The following is a 17,798-nucleotide window of genomic DNA, read 5'->3' as shown; positions in this document are numbered from 1 at the left end:
TGTGAGGAGAGGAAGCATCTTGGTAGTTCCTTTGAAATTTATGAAGGAGTCCCAGTTGAACTTTCTAGAAATCTTGGCTGTAATCACACATCCCTTTATTTTCCATGCTAGTTACTGTGGGCAAAGAGATAAATAAGTCAGGATCTTGGCCTTTCATGCATAAAAATCAATGTTATAAAGGATAGTGATTTTAGACTAAAGATTTGTTCAAATTTTAGTGGCATAACTACTGAGAAGCAAGGAGGTCTTCGCAGAGTAGGGGCAGTGGGTAAAGAAGAGAAGATTTCCATAGGTGAAATGCCATTTGAGCTGAGCACCAAGAGGTGGTTGCAATAACTCACAGAGCAGGGCTTGCTGCATGCCGTTGCTTCAGGCATGTCTGACTCTTTTGTGACCCCATGGACTGTAGCCCACCAGTCTCCTCTGTCCATGGGGATTCTCAGGCAAGAATACTGGAGTGGGTTGCTGTGCCCTCCTCCAGGCGATCTTCCTGATCCAGGGACCCAACCTGAATCTCCTGCATTGCAGGCAGATTCTTTACTATCTGAGCCATCAGGGAAGCCCTCATCAAGTAGAGGAGGTAGAAAAGAATATTCCAGGCAGAAGGAACAACATGCACAGAGGCATAACATCCCCCAGTATATTCTAGGACTGTGAAATAATTCTGAGGTTATGGAGTCTAAGAGTGGAGGTTACCTAGGGAGAGAGGAGCAGGAAAAAGTTCTGGGAGATGTTTTAAGTCTCATTCTGTGAAGTCTGAAATGTATCCTGCAGGTAACAGGAAGCCATCCTTAGAATGGTTTTTAATCAGGGAAAGTACATGGCAATAAGTATTTTACAAAGGGAATTATGGAAAGACGAGAGAAAAAATTCTGGCATGCTAAGACAGATAGGAGAGGGATGAGACTGATAGAAAAACAAATTATGATTTTATTGAAATGTCTCAAGTAAGAGATGATAAAACGTTGAATGACAGTGGCAAAGGATGAGAAGTAAGAAACGGGTTTGAAGGCAATTTAGGAGTGCAACAGGCTATGGGAAATGATTGGATATGAAGCAAAAAAGAGGAATACAAAATGACTGTGTAGCATTTGACCTGGGCAAATGGTGATTATCAAATTTAATAAGACAGAAACAGTGAGTTATTTCATATAGATTTTGTATTGGACTGAGGATTCTATTACACAGAGTAATTTTCCTATAAACACACACTCATCAATTTTCTTTTTGTTTCAGGATTCAATAGCAATTTAACCAAAGACTATATATACATATACATATTAAAGGAGATTCAGCATCTACAGAAAAATCTATTTCAAACTGAAATTTGATAGGTACTCTCAATACATTCTTGTCAACAAAACAGCATTTTAATCTATACATTTCTTTTGATTTTACCTTGAAATGATAGAAAATCATTTCTAGGACAATAAATCCATTTGCTTTTCATTCAGTCAACAACTCTCTTCTTTCAGCCGTGGATAGTTCTGTGTACATTAGTATCTCAGTAGAAGTTTGTGAAATTATTTTTATTTTCTAGGAGAAAACAGCTCAGGACACCAATAATTTCGTGATCATTCGAATGTTAAGCCAGCATTTTCGTGTGTGAGTGCTCAGTTGCTCAGTCATGTCCTACTCTATGTAACCTCATGGACTGTAGCCCGCCAGGCTCCTCTGTCCATGGGATTTCTCAGGCAAAAACACTGAAGTGGGTTGCTATTTCCTCCTCCAGGGGATCTTCCCAACCCAGGGACTGAACCCACATCTCTTGCATCTCCTGCACTGGCAGGCAGAGTCTTTATTACTGGCACACCTGGGAAGCCCTCATTATTTTTTTAAGTAACCCTAAATTTGGCCTTAACTCCAAATATTATTGCCACTATTACACTAAAGATTTGATATTTAGGGAATGTGATTTTTCAAAGCCATCTTTGTATGTCATTGAAAAATTAGAAAAATATTCTTTTAGCTCATCAAAATTTTAAGAAGTCCATGCTTGCTTAATGTATAGAACTTCAAAAGATTTAAAAGAATAATTTTACCCAACAATCTTTTGAAGTATAGAGTTCTTTGACTGGGGGGAAAAAGAACTCCCCTTTAGAAGCAGGATGTGGAAATTATCATGACCCAAACTATTTACACAAAAGCAGTCTACACCTCCCTGATTAGGGCAGGCAATTTTGCCTTTACCTGTGACAGCTGCCTTTTATTAGTACTGGAAACAAATTGTACAATCTATGACCACTGAACTATGATTACCTTCTTACTCTCAATTTTCTGTTCAAGAGGACCAGGGTATACAGAAACTGAGTTAGTGGAGAGAAGTGTTGTTAGATACAGTTTTCCAGAGGAAGAGAAGTATAGTGCCCACCTTTAAAACCAACTGAGCTATCAGAATGGCTACATGTTGGAAAATGACCACACTAGTGACAGTCAGAGAACTTTTTCCATTTTACTTTGTAAAGAAATAAAAATTAAAAAGCTGAACAGTCTTAGGATGGACAGGGCTGCTTCTCCCCCGCCCCCCCATTTCCCTTAGCAGCAATGCATTTAAGGCAGCTTCATGGAATTGTTTTGAATTAAATTTTGAAGATTTGGAAGGCAGGTCTAGGTAATGGTTGTTCTCGCTCTTCTGGGGTTAAGGATAAAGGATTGCTGTAGCTAAGCCTGAAGACTTTGCAGATTTCTAAATGCATTTTGTTGCATCAAGAACAAGTTTTGTACTCTTGAGAAAAGCCAGTGCAAAAATGAGGTGACACAATGTCCCTTTATCTCAGGGCAAAACGACCTGCTTTCGCGGTATCGGAAGTACGGGCAGGGCAAGTCAGGCTGTGTTGTCTGAACCCAGCAGCGTTGTGGCATGGCCGTGCCCTTCTGTCCCTGCTCCAGCCCCTCTCCCTTATCCTAGCAGTTACTTTAGGGGAGGCAGTTTTGGAGAAAGGATCATAAATATTCTGACCAAATACCCCACGAGCCATGTAAGCAAAAGAACACACCTGCCTAGAGATAATCCTTGTGATATTTAAATGTGTGGGTTAATTTTTCTTATCCATTTTAATAACCAGATTATCACTCTTCCCTCTCCACTTCTTTGCTTTCTATTTTTGCTCTGAAGCTGTGAGAGCAGAAATCTCTGCAGGCAAATTACTCCAGAGCCATCACAGAACAATCCTAGAAGAAAGAGTTAAACTCACAGAATCAGGATTCCTGATCATTTTCCAACATGGCAGGTGTAAACGTCTGTATAAAATGTTCTATGTTTATCTTCAACTTTGTGTTCTGGGTAAGTGTTTTTCTTGTAATTGTCAATTTTATGCAAGAAACAGGATCTTGATACAAATAGCATAAATGAGAACAGACTGCACTAGAGAAATAGGAGGAGGAGGAGAATATATTTTCCATTTACTTGTTTGAACATGTTTGTTCTTTCTTTGGTTATTTCAGTAATTGAAAATGAGAAAATGACCCCAAAAAGTGCACCTCAGGTTCTGTGGGGATAAACATTTCATAAATGTTTTGATATTGTTATAAAACAATCACTGAGGAAAAAATATCCCTTAACTAAAGGACAGTTCTTAGTTGTACATCACACAGTCATCCTCAGTTTAAGGACTCTGTGAAAAATCTGATCTAATTCCACCTGGAGCCCAATTCCATAATTCTAACCTTTACACCTGGGGTTGAAACAGGTGAATGGTAGAGTGTAAAGACATCAGAAGAGGATCATTTTCAAAGGTCCAAAGAAGAAACAATGGTCATTCTAAACTTGAGAGAGAAACAATAAAATTATTTATTCATGCAAAGATTAAACTACCTCACTACTTTTGAATCAGAAATTTAAAGCTAGTATTTTGATATATTATCACCTCATCTTTTAATCAATAAAGTTTGTGTTTTAGCCAACTCTTACATTTCTCTTGACAGTCTACTGACATAAGAAATAACAGATTGATAAGCAGCATCTAACATTGAAAAATGGAAAAATGAGGTATGGATTGGGATGTTGGAAAACTGACATCATTTTAATATAAATGGTGCCATTAAGATTGTTTAATCTTCATGATGGTGTGATCGCTCACGTAGAGCCAGACATCCTGGAATGTGGAGTCAAGTGGGCCTTAGAAAGCATCACTATGAACAAAGTTAGTGGAGGTGATGGCATTCCAGTTGAGCTATTTCAAATCCTGAAAGATGATGCTGTGAAAGTGCTGCACTCAACATGCCAGCAAATTTGGAAAACTCAGCAGTGGCCACAGGACTGGAAAAAGTCAGTTTTCATTCCAATCCCAAAGAATGCTCAAACTACCACACAATTGCACTCATCTCACACACGAGTAAAGTAATGCTCAAAATTCTCCAAGCCAGGCTTCAGCAATATGTGAACCATGAACTTCCAGATGTTCAAGCTGGATTTAGAAAAGGCAGAGGAACCAGAGATCAAATTGCCAACATCTGCTGGATCATCGAAAAAGCAAAAGAGTTCCAGAAAAACATCTATTTCTGTTCTATTGACTATGCCAAAACCTTTGACTGTGTAGATCACAATAAACTGTGGAAAATTCTGAAAGAGATGGGCATACCAGACCACCTGACCTGCCTCTTGAGAAACCTGTATGCAGGTCAGGAAGCAACAGTTTGGCAATGGGAGCATCTTCAGTTTGGCTCCTGAGTCCTATCTACATGGCCCTAATATCTTTGATAACTTCTTCACTATTTAGGATGATAAGATGTTCCAGGCTCCCTTTCTTGTTTCCTGCCCCAGACCTGGAATCGGCTATTTCTCCAAGAAGTCCTGATACCTGTTCTTAAAAAGCTGCAACCACTGTCTTCTTATGATACACAATATATATGGGCCATTTAAACAAACTGAAGTAGAAATATGCTAATAAATATGCTTCTATTTTAATAACATGTCTCAGAGTCTTCAAACTAGCAGCAATCCTCAAATTATAAAGTCAAAATTTTATAGTCAAAATATATCCCTGTTGTATAAAAACAGCATACAAAATTTTGGTGACGAGTGTAAATACATAGAGGTCAGTGTTTCATTAAATTGCTTATCAGGAATTTGAAAGAAATCTGAATTTTAAACTGAGATGAAAAAGACAGTCTAGGAAACGGATATGTTACAGTTTCAGGATTATAAATTTAAGATGAGCATACAAGGTGAGCTGTAGACATCTGTACATGCCGTACCCGAACATTGTCACTGCTTTCCTGGAAAGCTGTGATTATTTTATGGTTACCTCTATCTCTGCTTTCCTGATAATCAAGTCTTTCTGATGGTGTGAATTTAAGTTAGATGTTTCTAACTTCCATTAAAAGGCTTTGTTCTTCCCATCAGCATAATGGTGGGATTTACAATCTTTAGGTATCTTGAGTAAGAGCAACAGTCATGAAAAGTGAAAGTGAAAGTCGCTCAGTCGTGCCCAACTCTTTGCGACCCCATGGACTATGTACATGTACATGTACATGTACATGGAATTCTTCAGGCCAGGATACTGGAGTGGGTAGACTTTCCCTTCTCCAGGGGATCTTCCCAACAGTCACAAAGGCTGATAATAACTTGCCAGCCAACAGGTGACATCAATATTTTCTTTCAAAAGTTAGAGCAGGAGGAGTCTGTGAGGTTAGGGAACCATCCCTATTCTATTCTTCCCTGTACTTCCAACCCAGAGTTCTCTGCTGGAGTTTTACAATCCTTCATAGGAAATTAGCAATTTGTCATATTTCTAATGTTTACTTAAGCAAATATTTTACAGTCCCACTGATGTGGTTTTCCTATAGATATCCATGACCTTGTGTTTTCAAATGCATTCTTTCTGGTGTAACTTTCGCTAAGCTAAGCCTTTGTGAAGCAGGGCCAGATGTTGAAATATCTCCAAGATATGCATATGGTCATTTAAGCTAACACACCACTTTCTTTTGTAAGAGAACTTGAGATAAGTCACGTAAGTAGGCAGTGATTTCTATTGGTTAGAATATGTAATTGAAGAAAAATAAGTGAAAGTAAAAATCATTTTTAATCACTCATGCTAGAGTTTGATGCAAATTAGAGTGAATGAGAGGTATGGTAGAGAATATGTAAATCATAGGTATAAAACCTATTTCTCTGAGTCTTGTGTTGAAACAGATAAACTGCCCATATTTTCTTATGGTCCTTTTAGATAAGTCTGGCTTAGGAATGTTTTGGATGCTTGGAGTATCTTATGGGTCTGGTGCAGAAGAAACCTGGCAGGTTGCAGTCCACAAGGTCCCAGAAGAGTTGGACATGGCTTAGTGACTAAACAATGATAATGACGAGAAGCATGGAACACAGGGCCTGTAGCACACAGATACGGTGAAATTATTGCCAGAGGCAAAGATTGTATAAAGGCTGGCTTTTCATGAAAGAAAGCAGAGTGAAGTAACTTTACTAAACCCAAATGGGGGAAGGTGAGGAGGAGCCAGATTGTAAAACCAAATGTGTTAGCAGCTAAAGGAAGTTGACACATGAAAAGTTTTGAAGAGAGCAAAAGGATGTCAGGAATTGAGAGAGTTCAGAAACCAACATTTCAATGTCATTGTTGCATTTTTTTATGGTACCTGGGCCTGTAGGTTGGATGTGCTGAGAGCCATCGAAACAGAGCAGAGTAGGGGCTTTTGGTAGCTCAGTGGTAAAGAATCTGCCTGCCAACGCAGGAGATGCAGGTTCGATCCTTGCGTTGGGATGATCCCCTGGAAAAGGAAATGGTAACCCACTCCAGTATTCTTGCCTGGGAAATCCCATAGACAGAGGAACCTGGTGGACTATAGGCCATGGGGTCGCAAAGAGTCGGTCATGACTAGTAACTAAACAACAACAAAGCAGAGTAGACGTTAACTATGAGATGAGATCCCTGAAAAATAAGGCGCGATTATATTTCATTCTGATTGATGAAGTCCCCCAAGTTAAAACCTGACCATGACGAAAGCGTGTGAACTTTGAAAATATAATGGTTGCCTACCACTATGCAGTTAGCTTGGAACTATAACAATGACAAAGGTCCTGGAGCCCAGAGGTCAAGAGTTGAACCTCAATTTTTTCATCACCGGTTGTGTGACTCTGGGGAAATTGTTTAACCTCTCTGAGCTTTACAATTCCTTATCTATAAAATGGGAACAGTAATAGTTTTAACTTCACGGGTTGTTGTGAAGTTTAGATGGGTTCATATATACAAGGAACTCAGAATAATGCTGAATATGTGTTTAAGAAACAGGTATTTCAACCATTATCATATAGGCATTTTTATGAGATAGCGATATGAAACCACTCTGCATAGTGAGAAGTAAATTTTAATGTTAGATTTTGAAACAGAAGAAGAAATAAGATGGCAAGAATTATGGTAAGGCAGAAATTCTTTTATCATAAATTAGAAGAATGGAAAGAAAGTAGATTTTGAAGAAACTAACAGACTGAGATGCAAATCTTGAATCAACATTGCTTTGTGGCCTGTTTTCCTGATATTGAAGTCTTTCTGTAGTTACGGATTTCAGTTAGATGTGTCTAACTTCCCTGAAAAGGCCTTTTTCCTCCCATCAGCATAGTGGTGGGACCTACAATCTCTAGATGAGATATCTTGTGTAACAGCAACAGTTGTAAAGACCTATGTTCCTTGAGTTTTCTTTGCCTCAGTCTCTGCACTTGTTCAATGATGGTAATTTTATGTGGTAGGATCAGTGATGAAGATTAACTAATCTACTTTATGAAAGCTTGTGACTAAGGACTGACACACAATAATAATTCAGTTAATGCTGTTTTTCCAACTCCAACAATCAAATTGCTTTTTACTTCAAAAATACTGGAATTTGAGGGGATAGTATTTTAGCCCTACTCTTATCCTTTTCCAACCTCATGGGACAAGGAATCTGTGGGGCTAGAGGGAGGTGTTCACTCCACTTTGGGTACATACCCCAAATATAGTCACATTGGGGATTAGGGTTTTAACATAGAAAGTTAGGGGGCACATAACTCAGTCCATAGCATACTCGTAAGCAAGTGTCAATTACCTAATTTCTTAGAATGCTGGTTCAGACCAACTGCATCCTAATTTCATAAAAAGAAAAATGTCTCAGGAGAGCTGAATGGCAACAAAAATGACTTTCTTCAGAGAGAAACCAAAAAGGAGGGTGAGGTGGGTGAAGAAGGCCTAGTAAGTCCTTCAGTGTCCACTTCAGGGGCCTGGGGGCCCAACATATCACCTCATTTCCTTTTACAGCCTTAATAACAGACAGGAGGACAGACCTGGATGCTTATTTTTTAATTCATACTCTATTTAAGACATTATAAAAAGATAAAGAGTGAATGCTTAAAGTCAAACTGGAGAAAGGGCTCTAAGAACCTGAAGATCAGTATTATAACAGTTGGGATAAAACAAGTTAGTATCGATCATGACTCTAGACTGATTGTTCTTGATATAAAAGTTACATTTAATTAATTTAATTAATAAATTATGACAGTTCTTAAAATTTTCTCATGCATAATTTCATTAAAAAGTCAAGTAAATATAATCATAATAACTATCATATAATTAATGTTATTTTCAGTTAAAGCTAAAAGTCAGAGTGACTATTAAGACCATTAATGTAAATCTACCTGTGAAAGGGAGAAAAAGAGAAAGAAAGAAAAATATCAGTCAACAAATTGAAATAACAAACAAAAATCCAACTGTTATAAAATTACTAAAAATCCCAGAGGGTCTCATTATCGTTTGACATAAATTCTTACAGATTTATTTATTAACAAGAATGGCTAAAATGAGCATTGGTCTTCATCTGCAAATGAAATTAGGATTTAGCAGAAAGAAGGAAAAGAAGTAAGAAGGGTTTTCAGACTCTAAAGCTGTTTTCTCAATGTTTTGTGTTTTACAGTGTGTGCGTGTGCCTATAAGGTACCTATAAGGTAATTAACTTGTATAGGTTATTTGGGGCTTTGGCAAAGAGCTCTTTAGTAGAAAGCTTTGGTTTTCCATTGTGTTTGTTGTTCTGAAGTAAGGGCAGGGCTAAATTTGGAGTGGTGCTAGATTTTCGCCATGCGACAGTTATCTCTTGGGAGATTCCAGTTTCTTTATTGAAATGAAATGTTTGAATCTAGATGATTTTTGAGATCTATTAGGGAGCATAGGTTTAGCCACTCATTGCACTTACTATTGCTTTCACAAAGCCCTGAGTCTGCTTCCACACCAAATGTAATGAGAAGCCATTAAGTGAAACAGCTCTTTGGCGGTTTGGAGCATACGGCCCAAGCGTGCATGAAAAGAATGATGCTACCAGGTCACAGGGTTTGGAGGACTTAGACATTTCTCTGTCAGAGCACCCTGAGGCCAGAATAGTCTGGAAACTCCTCTAAAGTCTACTGCTGTGTCTGTCGGTTACCAAGCTTGTTCTTAACATCTCTGTCTAATAATAGATCTTTGATTTTTTTTAAGGCTACAACCTCTATATCATAAACAAACAAAACAAAAAACCCAAACCTAAAAGACAAGGTTTTTTCTTACACTAAAGTAAAATGTGTTTCACATTTTATGTGTTGGCCTTGGTCCAAATTAAATAATCTGGTACAGTCATTACAGGAATTTAAGACTTTAAATACTGTTCCTCATTGTTCCTCTTCTCTGGGTAAGCTTTACTACCTAAAAGAGCTTATTTTTAAGAGTTTGTTTGGGTACAGTGTTGTAAACCGTTGTTGCTTAACTGCAAATTTTGTCAAATGTTCTACTGTTGCCTGTATATCTGGCTTGAATCTTGTAGGAATTTTTGGTGATTATCAGTTTCACCCTTCTTTTAAGGTCTAAGACAGCTTCTGAGAGACAAGCCCAGAGGTCCAATAAGGATATTTTTTCTTGAAATTGTTATGACATAACTTTCGTATGTTGTGTGAGTGTGCATGTGTGTGCTCAGTCATATCTGACTCTCTGTGACCCCATGGACTCTAGCCCACCAGGCTCCTCTGTCCATGTAATTTCCCAGGCAAGAATACTGGAGTGGGTAATCATTTCCTACTCCAGGGGATCTTCCTGACCCAGGGACTGAAACCCCGCCTCTTCTGTCTCCTGCTTTGGCAGGTGGATTTTTTACCACTGAGCCACCTGGTAGCCCTTTGCATGCTAAAATCTAGCAAAAACAGAGTTGAAATATGGAAAACCATCTTTCCTGTCCCCCATAGTGAAGATGACTTCTTGTCCTAGACCTATGAATGACTGTGGATGGGAAACAGATTATTCTTATCAAACTTTCCAACTACAGTGGAACATTCAAGCAATTATCTATACATGAATATTCCTCATTTATGTCTTTTAGGTTATAATGGTAGAATTAATGATAAACCATTGTAACCAGATGGCTAGGGTTGTATGGAATTAGAGTTTTAGTTTATCTTAGGCACATTCTAACATTTTTTTCCCCTTTTTTTCCTGCAGCTATGTGGTGCCATTATCCTTTCCATAGCTATTTCGATACGAGCAGGGAAAATTGGTCAAGAGGTAAATAAATATGTTACACCACTGACAAAGTAGTTTATTTCTCTTATAGCGAGGAAAGTAACAATAGTAATAATAAAATGGTTTTATAGCATTTTCCTAACTGCCTCACATAATTATTTGTGCTAAGTGACTTTATAATTAATTAATCAAGGTTACGCACTCTATGCCTGGCACTGTGTTAGGCATTAATGAGTTCTTCTGGAGAACAGAGAAGGTGTTATTCCCCAAACAGGAAGACTGCGTTGACAGCAGAGGTGAGAAGGGGCCAAAGTAGAATCAGCCTGCTTTGTTATTTGTTAAAGTGCAGCCTGAAATTATCTGCAGGATATAGACTGCTTTGCCTCTCTAACCAAGAGAAATTTTTGTACAAGATATTGACAATGAATTTGGCTGATTTCCAGGGTGAGGTGTTGCTTCAAAAGGAAAGATGGTAAGATGTTCTCTGGGAGAAGAGTTACTTGAATCTGTTTTATTTCTTTTTTAAACTGTTTTAAAGGCAGCAAAATTCAAAGATAGTTGTAATGACTTGGGGCAGCTGGTGTTGAGGGTAATCCCTTATAACAGTAAAAGGCTGGTCATAGCCATGTAACTCAGCAGTTGACTGGTGATGTCCCACTTTCTGACATCAAGATAAGATTAGCAGGATCCCGTTTCTCCCACCACATGCCATTCCATGGCTGCCAGAGCACTTACCAGGATTTCTGCAGGTCTGGAGGAAGTTTAGTTCATACAGTTAATTCTGGCTCTAGTCTTTGATTTCCATACACATGGTTTCTGTTCGTACCAGTGTCACAGTGTGGAGAGAGTGTGGGGTTGTTCTGTCCATTTTAGTCAGCACAGGTGCCGGCACCATTTCCTGACTTCCCTGCTTCCCTTCTTCTGTCTCCCTTCTTCTTAGGGATGTTCCACCCTTGAGATTACGATTCTTACATCTCGTGGGGCAGTTACCCTGTGCTGTGTAATCTGGATTCTCGCCACTGTTCAATCTCACATTTTCTACTTCTAGGGCCATTTCAAAGTGTTTGCCCAAGTAAAGTTTCCTCTTTAAGAGGAATATCGGTTCCTATCTAATAAGTATTAAGATATTCTTAAAACAAAAATTCAGGTAATGCATTATCTATTAAAACTTATTTGACCATGGTGCAATTACATGCTATTAGACATAATAACCTAGTTGAAAGAAAAAGCAAGTTGACATCTCTTCTGATTCGTTTCCTAAAATGGGTGGGTTTTCTGAACCTTTCTTTTTTTTTTTTTTTTCTCACCTTCTCTCTCTCTCTCACTGTTTCTATCCTGTCTGTCTTTCTTTCTTTCCCTCTTTCTCTTTCCTCCTTCCCTCTTTCTTTCTTTTCCCTTTCTTTCCTTTCCTTTAAAATTCTACCAATAGAGAACCCAGAAAAGCACAGTGGTGATTAGGCATGTGCTCGTCCTGAGCCTCGCCATGGTGAGGACACTGAGGGGGAGACAACTGTGGTAATGAGTCGGTAACATTCGATTCCATCTCTGGGCTTTGGTTTATGCTGATAAATATAACGGTGACTTCTTTATGTCCTAGGATTCTGAAATTTGAGCCAAGAACAGTATTCAAAAATGCACAGAATCTTTGAGAAGCTGATGTCTGACTTGGGAACTCATAAATAAGCTTAGACATGAACACCCATTGATTTAGAGGGTACTTTGGCCTTTTTAAGATGTGTGTGCAACCTGTCTTTTATTTTAAAATTTTATTGTGTTTCTGGTAGATATGCAAATGCTGTATTTCCCCCCAGTCCTTCTGGTAAACAAACTTGGTGTTTAGTCTCAGAAATCACACACATTGAATGTATTAAAGAGCTGTCCTCGAGACAGTGTTACTCCAAATCTGGGGATAAGAATGAGTTCATAGAGCTAGACATCATCTTGAGTTATATTTTGACTTTTGCACTCTGTCTCTATCCCTAAACAAAAGGCAGTATTTTCCAGGACAACTTTAACCAGCTTGACGTATATTTATTCAAAGTCAGTGACAAAGAATCAAGACTGTGCAGAGAACCAAATTTTACTAGTGGAAAAACAGGAGAAGTTTTAGAAGGGGAGACCTGAGAGCAAACACAGAAAAGAAGGACACCAGGATGTCTTTGTGCACATCTTTTAGCAAAGCCATGGGTGCTAAAGTGTCCCCTAGAGACGCCTCGTTCTCCCTCAGGATGAACTCAGCCCTGCATGAGGCAAAGTGTACATGCAGCCATCCTAGGAGATCCCTTATAATCCAAAGAGGACCCTGAGCCTTCTTCAAGGTTCTGTAATGTCCTTTCCTTTAGAAATCCCCCCTCATCCGAAGACACACAAAGACAGTGTTCTTCCAAGACAGCTTTTAAAACTACTGTCTCTGCCCTGACTGCTTCCCAGGTGGAACAGTGGTAAGAATCTGCCTGCTAATCAATGCAGGAGATGCAGGTTCAGTCCCTGGGTCAGGAAGATCACCTGTAGAAGGAAAAGGCAACCCACTCCAGTGTTCTTGCCTGGAGAATCTCATGGACAGAGGAGCTTGGTGGGCTACAGTCCATGGGGTCGCAAAGAGTCGGACACGACTGAGCCACCATGCACACACATCTCTCCCCGAAACAAACACCTGAACTCAAATTTTCATTTTGTTTCTAAATAAGAATAGCCACTTGTTGGGCTGGTCTTAAAAGAGTCAGCATCAGGTGGCCAGCACATTGCTTTCTGGCCACATTGGTAGTGGGTCCCTGTGCCCAGATTGGTCTCATAGAAGTGCTTCATTACCTGCCAAATAAGTGCTGGCCACACTATCCAGGGGCCTTCCAGGTGGCTCCGTGGTAAAGAACCCGCCTGCCAATGCAGGAAACTCAAGAGATGTGAGTTCCATCCCTGGGTTGGGAAGATCCCCTGGAGAAGGAAATGGCAACCCACTCCAGTATTTGTGCCCGGAAAATGCCATGGACAGAGGAGCCTGGCAGGTTACAGTCTGTGGAGTCGCAAAGAGTCAGACGGAACTGAAAGACTAAACAATGGGGAACTGAAAGACTAAACAATGGCAACAGCACACTATTCACGTCTCACTGGTGGCTATCTGACCTACTGTTTCTATATCTGTGTTGTCTGACCAAAGTACCAATAACTCAGCTGGTGAAGCTTCAACTGTCTTGGATACCTTAAGGTTTTCCTGACTGGCTACAATGTCATGAAGCAACCGTTGATGGTGAGTGGGTAGACCAGATTTCCTGGTGCTGCTTATTCCTTGGGTTGTTATCTGTCTTCACTCAGATGCCATGCCTGGTTACTAACAAAACTGATTTCTTAGCTCCAATCTTAACAAGCAAACCAATTAAAAAAAAAAAAAAAAGAAGAAACCAGAAAAGCCTGAAAAAGAGGCAAAAAAAATCTTTAGGACATAACCAAGCTTTCTAAATATGCAAATTGAAACAGTATCTGTGAGCATCAACTCTTAATTTCAAAGAAAGCCTTGGATATTCACAGAGGCTGGCCTAATTCCTTTCATAAGTGGGAAACTGGAGCCCAGTAAAGTTAGAAACTGATTCATGGTTAGAAGAAACTAATTTATAAAGACTCTGACTAGAATATAGATTTTGTTTTTAGTGTGCTTAAATCTTCAGCACGTTCCTTCTTCCTGATTGTCAAACAAAGGCTTTGTCTAGGCTATGGATTGATTTTAAAAGTCTTTAAAAATGTAAAGATCATGAGTAGTAGTGTTTGTTTGTTTCTTCGTATTTCCTGTTAAAGGCACACATGTGCATGCTGTGCCGCAGATCCCAGAAGGCAGCCTCTTAACTAGTGTAATAACTAGTGGTCTGCCTAGAAATAACCCAGTAGATAAAGCTCCTGAGAGATGAATGGGCTGTGCGCAGCACTCATATGTAACACAGGCACAAAGTTTCATTGTTTCATTGTGATTTGCTTCTGGTCATATCTGTAGAGCAAGAGATAGATTGAGGCTAGGTGTTATGATAGTGATGAAGGTGATGGATGTGGGGAAGAGAAGAACCAATTTATGTAGGATTGGTAGTCTGGCCCATCATAAAGAGACCTAAGATATTTTCCTCAATATCCCATTTCTAAATAGTCAGGCAAAAGAGTTTCTGGAAGACTCTATAGACTATACTTCCTGGGAACGAGATAGACTTGATATGGAATATCAGGAACTAGACTTATTTTCTTAGTTTAAAATATGGTTGGTTTGTTTTGGCAAATGTATAGACCTCTGTAATCACTATTACAATCAAAATGAAAAGAATTTTTATTAACTCATGAAAGTTTCCTCATATCCCTTTGCAGTCTGTTCCCTCTTTACTTGATACTCTGCTCAAAGTCCATCACTGCTCTGATTTCTATCATCATAGGTTGGATTTACCTACTCTTTTTTAAATTCCCCATCTGGATATTTTTTTAAAAATCAAAATATAGTTGATTTACAATGTTATGTTAATTTCTGCTGTACAGAAAAGTGATTCAATTTTATTGTACATATATATACATTCTTTTAAAATATTCTTTTCCATTATGGTTTATCACAAAATATTGAATACAGTTCCTTGTGCTATACAGTAGGACCTTGTTGTTTATTCATTCTGTATATAATAGTTTTCATCCGTTAACCTCAAATTCCCACTCCATTTCCTCCCACCCCACCTCCCCCTTGGCAAACACAAGTCTGTTCTCTATGTCTGTGAGTCTGTTTCATAAAAGTTCATTTGTGTCATATTTTAGATTCTGCATATAAGTTGTATGATATGGTATTTATCTTTCTCTTTCTGACTTACTTCACTTGCTATGATAATCTCTGGGTTCTTTGATGTTACTGCAAATGGCATTACTTTATTCTTTTTAATGGTTGAGTAGTATTCCTTGTCGTGAGTATGTATGTGTGTGTATTTGTATGTAGCATTGTATGAATGTGTGTGTATATATACACACACAGAGCATATCTTAAAAAAAAATTTTATTTTATTTTATTTTTAATTTGAGAATAATTACTTTACAATATTGTGATGATTTCTGCCATACATCAGCATGAATCAGCCATAGGTATACATATGCTCCCTCTCTCTTAAACCTCCCTCCCACCTCCGTCTCCATCCAACCCTTCTAGATTATCACAGAGCGCTGGCTTTAGGTTTCCTACAGCAAATTCCCACTGACTCTATATTTGACATGTGGTGATGTATACATTTCACTATTACTCTCTCCAGTCATCCCACCTTCTACCTCCTCTACTGTGACCAAAAGTCTGTCCTTTATGTCTGCATCTCCTTTGCTGCCCTGAAAATAGGACCATCAGTACCATCTTTCTAGACTCTCTCTATATGCATTAATAATGATATTTGTCTTTCTCTTTCTGACTTACTTCACTCTGCATAATAAGCTCTAGGTCCATCCATCTCATTAGAACTGACTCAAATGCATTCCTTTTTATAGTTGAATAATATTCCATTTTGTATATACACCACAACTTCTTTATCCATTCATCTGTTGATGGACATCTAGGTTGCTTCTATGTCCTAGCTATTTTAAATAGCATATATAGCATATCTTCTTTATCCATTCATCCACTGATGGACATTTAGGCTGTTCCCATGTATTGGCTATTGTGAATTGCTTTAAACATAAGGATGCATATTTTTTTGAATTATAGTTTTACCCAGATATATGCCTAGGACTAGGATTGCTGGGTAATATGGCAACTCTATTTTTTGTTTTTGAGGAACCTCCATACTGTTTCCCATAGTGACTGCAGCAGCTTATATCCCACCAACCATGTAGGAGGGATCCCTTTTCTGCACACCCTCTCCCTCACTTGTTTGTAGACTTCATGATGGCCATTCTAATTGATATGAGATGATATCTCATTATAGTTTTGATTTGCATTTCTTTAATAGTTAGCTATATCGAGCACCTTTTCACATGCGTTAGCCTTCTTTATGTCTTTGTAGAAATGCCCATTTAGTTCTTCTGCCCATTTTTTGATTGGGTTGTTTTTATTGTTGTTGCTGTTGATAGATGAGCTATTTGTATCTTTTGTAAATTAATCCCTTGTAGGTCGCATTATTTGCAAATATTTTCTCCCATTTTGTAGGTTGTCTTTTTGTTTTGTTTATGGTTTCCTTTGCTATGCGTAAGCTTGTAAGTTTGATGAGATCCCATTTGTTTATTTTTGCGTAGATTTATCTATTCTTGATTGCCATATAAATGGAATTATACAGTAGTCACTCTTTTGAATATGGTACATTTAGCCGAACATAATGTTTTAGAGATTTATTCATACTGTTGAGTCTATCAGTAGTTTGAGGAACTTAGGCTTTATAATTTAACTAAACTACCATAAAAACATATATATGCTGCTGCTGCTGCTGCTAAGCCGCTTCAGTCGTGTCCGACTCTGTGCGACCCCATAGACGGCAGCCCACCAGGCTCCACCGTCCCTGGGATTCTCCAGGCAAGAACACTGGAGTGGGTTGTGGTTTCCTCCTCCAATGCATAAAAGTGAAAAGTGAAAGTGAAGTCATTCAGTCGTGTCCTACTCTTAGCGACCCCATGGACTGCAGCCTACCAGGCTCCCCCATCCATCTGATTTTCCAGGCAAGAGTACTGGAGGGGGGTGCCATTGCATTCTCCGATAAAACACAAACTACACAAATCAAAGATCACATCATGGATAAAACTACTGATCCTTCTGAACTTTAAAAAATGTTTGTTTGAAGAGCCTATTGTGTTTCTTTCATCCAACATCCAATATAAAGCTTCAAAAGGCATAAAATTGGAAACATTGGACAAGTAACACCTCAATAGAAGGTAAGCTCCTTAAAGGCAGGAATTTTTGCTTGTTTACATCACTATGGCATCTCAGTGTCTTAGAACAGGGTTTGGCACATAGTAGGTCCCCAGTGGATATTTGTTGAATAACAAACATCAAGAAAATGAATTTTCTGCCATTAATCTCTTTTTCATTTTCAGATTCTTGTTCCTGGGGATGCTAACCTTAGCCCCTTTATTGTTGTGAATATGTTAATTTTTGTGGGTGCTGTCATCATGATTCTGGGTTTCCTGGGATGCTGTGGTGCCATGAAAGAAAACCAGTTCATGATGATTTTGGTGAGTTTTCCCAACGCATCCCAATACCCAACCTTCAGACTTTGGAGGATTATTTCCCATTCCCATTATCTGTCAGAAGGACTTGTGAAGATTGATGTAACTCTCTCACTTTATTTAGAGGGTTTTGTTGTGGAAGCTAATATAATTATCTCAAATTAGAGGGTACCACGAGAGAAGTAATCCAAGTCT

General features: G+C 38.7%; 1 protein-coding gene across 3 annotated transcripts in view; it reads left to right on the top strand.

Annotated features, from left to right (window-relative positions):
* The window catches only part of TSPAN8 (tetraspanin 8), a 278,796-nt gene that overhangs the window by 241,481 nt on the left and 19,517 nt on the right, over positions 1 to 17,798 (top strand). For 2 of the 3 annotated variants that reach the window (XM_043879403.1, XM_043879414.1), the window contains 3 exons: positions 3,116 to 3,283; positions 10,437 to 10,499; positions 17,472 to 17,609. In XM_043879403.1, coding sequence (XP_043735338.1) covers positions 3,224 to 3,283; positions 10,437 to 10,499; positions 17,472 to 17,609 — 261 coding nt within the window. In that variant the 5' untranslated portion in view covers positions 3,116 to 3,223. Of the gene's footprint in view, positions 1 to 3,115; positions 3,284 to 10,436; positions 10,500 to 13,611; positions 13,702 to 17,471; positions 17,610 to 17,798 lie in introns of those variants that run through there. The other variant, XM_043879417.1, reaches the window with a different exon arrangement.

Source organism: Cervus elaphus, chromosome 3 (assembly GCF_910594005.1).
Source record: "Cervus elaphus chromosome 3, mCerEla1.1, whole genome shotgun sequence".
In the NCBI taxonomy this organism is placed as follows: domain Eukaryota; kingdom Metazoa; phylum Chordata; class Mammalia; order Artiodactyla; family Cervidae; genus Cervus; species Cervus elaphus.
The sequence above is the reverse complement of the archived record's forward strand: the minus strand, read 5'-3'. Positions and strand labels throughout refer to the sequence as shown.